General features: G+C 42.1%; 1 protein-coding gene across 1 annotated transcript in view; it reads left to right on the plus strand.

The window, feature by feature from the left end:
- LIX1L (Lix1 homolog (chicken) like) overlaps nucleotides 1-6,710 on the plus strand; it is a 24,984-nt gene extending 18,274 nt beyond the window's left edge. The window contains exons 5-7 of the mRNA XM_010832779.1: nucleotides 3,480-3,575; nucleotides 4,131-4,208; nucleotides 4,530-6,710. Coding sequence (XP_010831081.1) covers nucleotides 3,480-3,575; nucleotides 4,131-4,208; nucleotides 4,530-4,772 — 417 coding nt within the window. The 3' untranslated portion in view covers nucleotides 4,773-6,710. The remainder of the gene's footprint in view (nucleotides 1-3,479; nucleotides 3,576-4,130; nucleotides 4,209-4,529) is intronic.
- The last annotated feature ends 2,400 nt before the right edge of the window (nucleotides 6,711-9,110 follow it).

Genomic DNA, 9,110 nt, shown 5'->3' on the forward strand with positions numbered 1-9,110 from the left:
AAGAATACATTTGAATCAGTTCTAATGAGGTGGATGAAACTGGAGCCGATTATACAGAGTGAAGTAAGCCAGAAAGAAAAACACCAATACAGTATACTAATGTATATATATGGAATTTAGAAAGATGGTAACGATAACCCTGTATGGGAGACAGCAAAAGAGACACAGATGTATAGAACAGTCTTTGGACTCTGTGGGAGAGGGAGGCGGGGGATGATTTGGGAGAATGGCATTGAAACATGTATAATATCATATAAGAAACGAATCGCCAGTCCAGGTTCGATGCAGGATACAGGAAGCTTGGGGCTGGTGTACCAGGATGACCCAGAGGGATGGTATGGGGAGGGAGGTGGGAGGGGGGTTCAGGATTGGGAACACCTGTACACCCATGGCGGATTCACTTTGATGTATGGCAAAACCAATACAATATTGTAAAGTAATCAGCCTCTAATTAAAATAAATAAATTTAATTAAAAAAATAGTTGTGGTGCTTTGTTGCTTTGTGGCATGTGGGATCGTCCCGGATCAGGGATCAAACCTGTGTCTCCTGTATTGGCAGGCGGATTCTTTAGCACTGAGCCACGAGGGAAGCATCAAAACAGACTTTTAACCTGGAAAAAAAAAAAAAGAGTATCATCTACTGGCCCAAATTATTTCCATCTCTCCACTCAGCCATCCTCTAGATACTGGCTTTGCCCTTGGGCTGACTCCCCTCAGGGTACAAGACAGAGACAGAGTTCCATTTGTCAAATACAGAGAAAACTACATTCAGAGACAGAAAGAGACCATCTTTTCTAGTATCTCCTTAGTATTAAGGACTCTATTCCCAGAAGCCTTTTGGCAGACCTTCCCTCTACCACCCATGCCCAGAATTCTCACCTTAAAGTCAGTTACAGGCAAAGGAGATTAGGATTTACCCACTTGGAGTTAGGATAAAATCACTCTTCTCTGAGGTAATTGGGAGATGAGTAGGCCCTGTGGTATGGAAGAAGGAAATAGGCATTGGGTAGGTCACCTGCAGTGTCTGCTACAAAGTGTTTAAGAAATGTAAACTATTATTATTTTCATGCCACTATTCTTTTTTTATTAACCTCTCAAATTTAGAACTTAGTGGATGGCTCATTAATATCCCAGGGGAATTCCATTTCTACAAAAAAAAAAAAAATTATTTTCATTTGGTCTTAGCCCATGGTCTGATGCTGGGAGGGATTGGGGGCAGGAGGAGAAGGGGACGACAGAGGATGAGATGGCTGGATGGCATCACTGACTCGATGGATGTGAGTCTGAGTGAACTCCGGGAGTTGGTGATAGACAGGGAGGCCTGGAGTGCTGCAATTCATGGGGTCGCAAAGAGTCGGACACAACTGAGCGACTGAACTGAACTGAACTGAAAGAGTGATGTCCACATTTTTTGCTTTTAACTTTTGTCCTTTAAAAGTCCTGAGTCTAACACTGTATTCTGTCTTTTGACAAATCACCTAGCCTCTGTGGTTCTGAATTTCCTCATTTGTAAAATAAGTAGGTTAAATTAAATTAATTCTAATTACTTTCCAATTATATTCTAATGTTCCTATCACTAATCAAGTGTTCTGTAATTAAATGTTTATTGAATAAATGGAGTTCATTTATAACCTTGTTAGGTGTAGAAGTATCCTATGAGATGGAACTTGCCAATGTTGGGTCATGCCATTTGGTATACTCCAGATAGTTTACAGATGTGCCATGATACTGATCCCCTCAACTCTCAAGGGAACTGAGAAAGGCGTGGGGCAGATGGACTCCTCTGCCCCGCAGCCTCTGCTGGCAGCTGTTCTGTGCTGTATCATGGAGGCACTGAATAAGGTATCGCAGTGAACAGTTCTAGATAAGAATGAAGACTCTTGCTTGCTTCAGAGCCCTAAATCATAATAATGAAAATCACCACCTTTTCTCTCCCTTCCTCTAGATTTTCACTTCTAAATCCAAATTTTATGATCTTTGTTTCAACACAAAGATTTAACCATGCATGGCATGATTATTTCTCATGAGCCACAAAACAAAGTGGGTTGATTTTGAGTAGTTCTGACTTCTTGTTGATTCTAGCACAGTGAAGGCAAAGAATGATAATAAACTAGCACTTATGGTATGCTTACTAAATGCCTGACATTATTTAAGTGTGATACATGTACAGTAAAACCCCATGATAAAGTATCCCACAATAAACTGAATTTGGATATAACTTAATTGGTTCCTGAACTCTACCTGATCCCTTTGCTCAAAAAGAGCAGAATGAAGTTCATTTCTTGGGAGTTTGGGGGTGTGTGTGTGGAACTGGCTAGAAAGAGCAGGAAACCTCTTAGGAAGCAAGAGGAGAAAGCTGGATCCCTGTGTTCCCAGTAGTCTCCCGGCCTAATGTTTCTAGATCGGGTTGACAAAAAGGATCACTAGGAAACCTGGAGATGCCCTCATTTTGGAAGTCCCCGCAAGACCCTGGACCTAGAATTATCTTTAATAATATGAAACCACCAACCAAATAGCACAAACCAGAGCCCGTACCAGAATGGATTTGGATTGTGTAACTGGATATCAGGTCCAATATGATAGTGCACCTACATTATATGCTTAGAATTGTTAGACTAAATTTATCTTTTTTTAATTTAAATTTTTAAAAGAATATCTTTAATCCTTAAAATAATCCTGTAAAATAGATCCATGATTATTGTCATTTTACAAATAAGGTAGCTGGGGAACAGAGAGGTTAAATGACTTCACCAAGACCATAAGAGTAGTCCAGTCCATGCTCTTAACTTCTGTACTGTGTTGTTTTTCATACACTCTAGGCTTACAGGTAGGTCAATGTATCTTAACTCGACCCTGGCAGGGTCATGTTGCCAGTAGAAGACACACGAGGCAAATGTCCAGGAGGCCAAACTGCTACCCAGAATTTGCCATGCTTATGACTTTTATAGTCAGTCTTTAAAATGCATTTGCTAATTGCCCTCTAGGTTAGTCCAGTCTTATATGCTGAACTCACTCTGTTATTTTAGCTAAATCAAGACTCTCCTCTATGTTTCAGTGCTCTCCCTTTTCTAAAATAGGGAAAATCAGATTGACTTGTCTCTGTCACCTAAGTTAAAATGTGTGATGGCTCCAGAGGCCTCTAGGATTTCTCTGAGCAGCAGAATAGCCACTAGCCACATGTAGCTATTGAGCACTTGAATTGAGATATGCTGTAAGATAAACAGACACCAGATTTTGAAAACTTAGTATAAGGAAAACAATGTTTCATTAATAAATTTTATACTAATTATAGTTGAAATAATATTTTAAGTATGTTAGGTTAAATAAAATATGCTATTAAAATTAATACTATTTGTTTTTACTGTAATATGGCAACTAAATTAAACACGTGACTTGTATTATATTTCTCCTGGACAGTCCTGATCGAGTTGATAATCCTGACTGAAAATCTATTGTCTTTTCTTTTCTTCTGTTACCAGGGCAACAGGGAGGAAGCTGACAACCCCAATACAGGGATTGGTGCTTTTCGATTCATGTTGGAATCCAACAAGGGCAAGTCAATGTTGGAGTTTCAGGTACTATACTATTCCACCTACTTCCCTAGCTCTAATAACATGGATTAGACTGTACACACACACATAGACACACACATACACACACACACACGCCTCGTACCAAGACTCAGTTGGAAAGGAAAGGAGAAAAGTTTATAGAATATTTTTCAAAATATAAATATCTTCCTTTCCCCAAGGCCCCAAGGACATATCAGAGTTGGTATAAGGCGTGCTGCCACAAATACATTTTGTGAAAGTTTCCCCATTTAATTATTATAAAAAAACAACAACATTTAATTGTGTATCTGGGTGCCTCAGGTCTCAGTTGCACCATGCCGGATTTTCATTGTGTCATGCGGGATCTTTTGTTGGGGTGCACAGACTCTCTGGTTGTGGCGAGCAGGTTTAGTTGCTCTGTGGCATGTGGGATCTTAGTTCCCTGACCAGGGATTGAACCTGCATCCCCTGGCAGATTCTTAACCACTGGACCACCAGGGAAGTACTCCTCCCCACCATATTTAATTCTTATGCAACCTCCCTATACCAGTCCTGGCACTTCATATTTTCTTCCTCCAGGAGCTAATGACAGTTTTTCAGCTGCTGCACTGGAATGGCAGCCTTAAGGCCATGAGGGAAAGACAGTGCTCTCGGCAGGTAAGAGTTCCTGTGGATGAGGGGAGTCTGGCAGAAGGGCTGTTTTGAGGTGGCTGTTGTGTTATAAATAAGCAGGCCTACCAGGTTGTGAGTCTTGAAAGGCTTAGGTAAAGTGCCCACTTCATTCCTATAATCTTAACTGTGATTCTTTTACCTGCCTTGCTTCTCCCACCAGGAGGTTTTCCTGTAAGACTCTCCTCAGAGGACACCAGTGCTGACTTTGGTTAGGACTCAAAGGCTGAGAGTTCCTAGTCCCAGATGGGTTAATGAGGAATGAACCTTTACTTTGTCCGTGATTTTCACATTCCTCTCCCCCTCCAGGAAGTGTTGGCTCATTATTCACACCGAGCCCTAGATGATGATATTCGCCACCAAATGGCACTGGACTGGGTGAGCCGGGAGCAGAGTGTGCCAGGGGCACTGTCTAGAGAGCTGGCCTCTACTGAGCGGGAGCTGGATGAAGCCCGGCTGGCAGGCAAGGAGCTGCGCTTCCACAAGGAGAAGAAAGATATTCTCATGCTGGCTGCTGGGCAATTGGGCAATATGCATTCCTCCAACTGCTAGGCATCTACCCACATACTCGCATCATCTCCAGGCCCGTTTTTTATATGTCCTTTCTAAGACTTAGTGTGATTTCTGTACATACTTTCTCAATTTTATACTTTAAAATATAGAGAGATATATATGTGTATGTATAAATTCTACACCTAGATTCCTATTTGCTGAGATATCCCTTTTCTTACTTCTAGTTTTTGGATGTAGTTGCTTTTGAAACATATCCACACTGCTTTACAAGAAGAGCAGGCTGTCTTCAGAGCTTTGTGGGCTCTTACACTGCCAGTAACTCTGTGTAGTCATTTCAGTAGCACAAAATGACTTACTAGGTGTTCACGTCTCCTTTTAAAATAACAAGGAGCTTGAATAAGGGCTGTGAGCCCCACCCTTACCCTCATTCCTGCTTTCTCTTGGACCAAACAGAGCATGAAAATGAAAACTTTGGCTTTGGTTTTATCTTGAGCTGGGCCTACTTGGTACCAAGTTGTTCCCTCAGTAACTAGGTTATTTCATAACTTACATCACACCACACTACCACCTTACTCCTCTTCTGCCTCCAAATGGTACTTCATTTTAGGGCTTCCTCACATTATTATTTGAAAGGGAAATGGAGAGCTGTTTGTTTCTTAATTTTAAAATCATTGCTGAGAAACTTCCCAGGAAGAAGAGAGGAATTATAAACACAGCCTGCAGGGGTTTATCACCTGTGTTGCTTCTGGGGCCTAGATACCATACCATACCAGAATCTATTGAACGGGTAAGGGTTGAAGTTACTCATCTTTCCATATTCTCTTTTCAATCCTCCTCCCCTGCTCACCAAGCTTAGTTAAGCCCTGTCTATAGATCTTCCTGCTGCAAAGATTGGTAAAGGTAAAACATATTTCCCTTTCTTAAAAACCTCCTCCCATCATTTTGGTTTTTGGAAACATCTGTCCAATTTGGTGAGGGCTATGTTCCTCCTACTCCCATGAAGTGGCTACTGTTTATGACCTTAGATGTATATAACTAGATTCACATTGATGTTCCTCTTTTCTTTCCTCTTCCTCCACAATGATTATTAGAGCATGAGCCGATCAGGAAAATTAGAAGATACTTTGGCATTATGGCACTTCCTAATGGGAACCATGAGAAACTCCAGGACGGGAAAGAGAATCAATGATCAGCTAATTATGTATTTAATATGAATACTATTCTCTTCCCTTACCTCTTTCCTGGGTAAAACAGGAGAAAGATGATCTGGAGTATAGCTAAAGCATTCCCCTTTGGGAGAATTTTTTGTACATCTCTCTAAGATATATTTTCTTCTTGTTTCTGTACTCACCTTAATACTATATTATAGCTCAGTGCACTTCCTAAACTGAGTTTGGGAAATTTAATATTCCTGTAATTACACTTTCTGTTTAACAGTTATACACTTTGCTTTTAGAAATAGGTTAGAAAACAGGCTACAATTTGCACATTTGGATCAGATAGGGGAAAGATGAAAGTCAGCTTTCTTGCTTTTGAAATCATCTTAGTGACCAGTATATATGGGACCAGAGATAAGGAATCTAACAACAGTAATATTAGTACTTGAAAGGGATTTCCTTGAATTCTCCAAGCCCCATCTCTGTATTCCATGAAACACATGTAAGGTTGGAGCAGAGGCTCCCTACTTTTAAATAATAGGTGTGTCTATTCAGTTTTTATTTATGTTTATAATCCAGAAATCACAAACCCTCATTTCTCCTTTGCTGTTTTCTCTGTGAGTTATGGAAAGAACTTGTCTTCGCATCTCCTTGATTATTTTTCTCAAATACCAACCAGTAAGATCCCAAAGAACTTGGAGAAAAATTGTTCCCTGATATGTCCACCTTTGGTGTTAAATTTTTACTTACCTTTTTAGTACTCTCTATGTATTTTATATGTATAATTTTATATAATTAAAAATAGATTTTTGTCTAGTGAGCCATATTGACTCTTTCTTGAGACCCATGTATCAGAGACGTTCTAAAACGACCCTCTTAAAAAGTTCAAAAAAGAACTTTTCTTAGTATTTTTAGGGTGGAAGAAATAAGATTGTACTGCTGGGAGAAGGCATCTGCCTCCCCTTCTCCAGATATTTGAGGAGCCTGAATTTGGTTCTTGACCCTTTCTCCTCAAGTTCTGCCCTTTTTCACTAGCAGTCACACCCACTGTGGTGGCTTAAACTCTATCATACACCCAGTTCTCAAACCTGTTCCTTCCACCCCAACCTCTTTTGAGCTTTTATATCTGTATTTCCACACATTGCACATTACCACCTGAATGACACACGCTCTTTGAACTTACTTATCTAAAATAAAACCCATTTCTCCATACATTCTTCTCTTTGACTCCCCACGTTACTGAAATTACTGCCCAGAAATCTGAGCTAGAACCTCAATTCTCCTTGAGATCCTTCAATTCCTCTTTGCCATCATCTAATCAATCACTTACTGTTGAGTTTACCCCTATATAAACTTCCTAATCTGTTTTGTCCATATCTACTGAATTGGTTCATTCCTTTAGCATCTCAGGGCTGGACCACTGCAACAGCTTCCTAATTATCTCTACCTTCATTCTTCGCATCTTCTTCATTACTATCAGATTTCTTTCTAAAATACTTATCACTGTACCACTCCCTTGCTTAAACTATCATCTAGCTATCTTTACCTTTAGCAGCACTTCCCAAAGTTCTATATGTGAACCCTTGGCATTATCTGACAAGATTTTCGGTGGTAGATGGCCAAACATTTTTCATTTTTATTAGTTATGCTTTTATCTGAATTTGTAATAGAAAAATATGGTCTCCACTGCTGGCAGTGATATTTAAACAGTATAAATTTGTTTGGGGCTTCCCTGATAGCTCAATGGTAAAGAATCCTACCTGCAATGTGGAAGACCTAGGTTCAATTCCTGGGTTGGGAAGATCCCATGGAGGAGGGCATGGCAACCCACTCCAGTACTCTTGCCTGGAGAATTCCATGGACAGAGGAGCCTGGCGGGCTACAGCCCACAGGATCGCAAAGAACTGATCCGACTTAGCGACTAACACTTTCACTTTTCACTGTTAGTAGTTACTCTTTGTTGGCTGCTCTGGTTAAGTTACTTAGTGTTAGGGGCTCAGTCAGGTCCGAAACTTTGGTTAAGAGGAACTCACTAGCCCCGCCCACCCCCTACCTCGCCGCACACGGGTGCCGCGCTCAGCTCATGACGCGCTCAAGATGGCTACAGTAACACTTCCGGTATCTTCCCAAACTAGGCCCGCCTCCATTGCGTATTTTTACCGCGCCGAGGGCGGGACCTAGTGTTAGTTTTTAATTGGTCAACTTGATTGATGACCTTTTCCCTCCGCGACAGTTTCCCGAGGAGCCAAGTGCCTGAGAGGCACGGACGAGAGTTGGAGGGAAGGAAAGATGGCGGACGTACTTGATCTTCATGAGGCTGGGGGCGAGGATTTCGCCATGGATGAGGATGGGGACGGTGAGGACAGTGGAGGCGGCTGCGGGAAGCGGGGAAGGTGCGAGAGAAGGACGTCTTAGGAAAATATAATCTTTCTCCCCATTGGGGAGGATACGAGCCAGGGAACCGGGTTCTGTTGGTTGGAGACTCCGCCCCCTTTGGGCGGAAGAGGGGCGGGCCGGGAAGGGACAGCCTGGAGGTGGTGGGATTTGCTTTCAGATGTCTTGCAGAGAGAATATTGTTGTAAACACCTGTTACCTTTTTCACTTATTCCTTTTCTTCTGGGGCTCCAGAGAGCATCCACAAACTAAAAGAAAAAGCGAAGAAACGGAAGGGCCGTGGCTTTGGCTCCGGTGAGTGTCTGTGGGTGGAATGGGGTCGAATGGAGAGAGCTACGAGTTTTGGAATCCCCATTCAGACCTACGGTGAACAGTGGGAGAAGGGGGATTTCCGGTGATCTGCTGTGTGTTTCTAATAGAAGAGGGGTCTCGAGCGCGGATGCGTGAGGATTATGACAGCGTGGAGCAGGATGGCGATGAACCCGGACCACAACGCTGTAAGTAAATGGAATCGGTAGGGATCTGTCTGTACAGAGTTAGGGACCAATGAAATAAAACCCAGTAGGAATGGAGCCCTGGGATTTCTTTGGAAGGAGTGATGCTAAAGCTGAAACTCCAGTACTTTGGCCACCTCATGCGAAGAGTTGACTCATTGGAAAAGACTCTGATTTTGGGAGGGATTGGGGGCAGGAGGAGAAGGAGACGACAGAGGATGAGATGGCTGGATGGCATCACTGACTCGATGGACGTGAGTCTGAGTGAACTCCGGGAGTTGGTGATGGACAGGGAGGCCTGGCGTGCTGTGATTCATGGGGTCACAAAAAGT

This window comes from Bison bison, unplaced genomic scaffold (genome assembly GCF_000754665.1).
Source record: "Bison bison bison isolate TAMUID 2011002044 unplaced genomic scaffold, Bison_UMD1.0 scf7180017862269, whole genome shotgun sequence".
Lineage (NCBI taxonomy): Eukaryota > Metazoa > Chordata > Mammalia > Artiodactyla > Bovidae > Bison > Bison bison.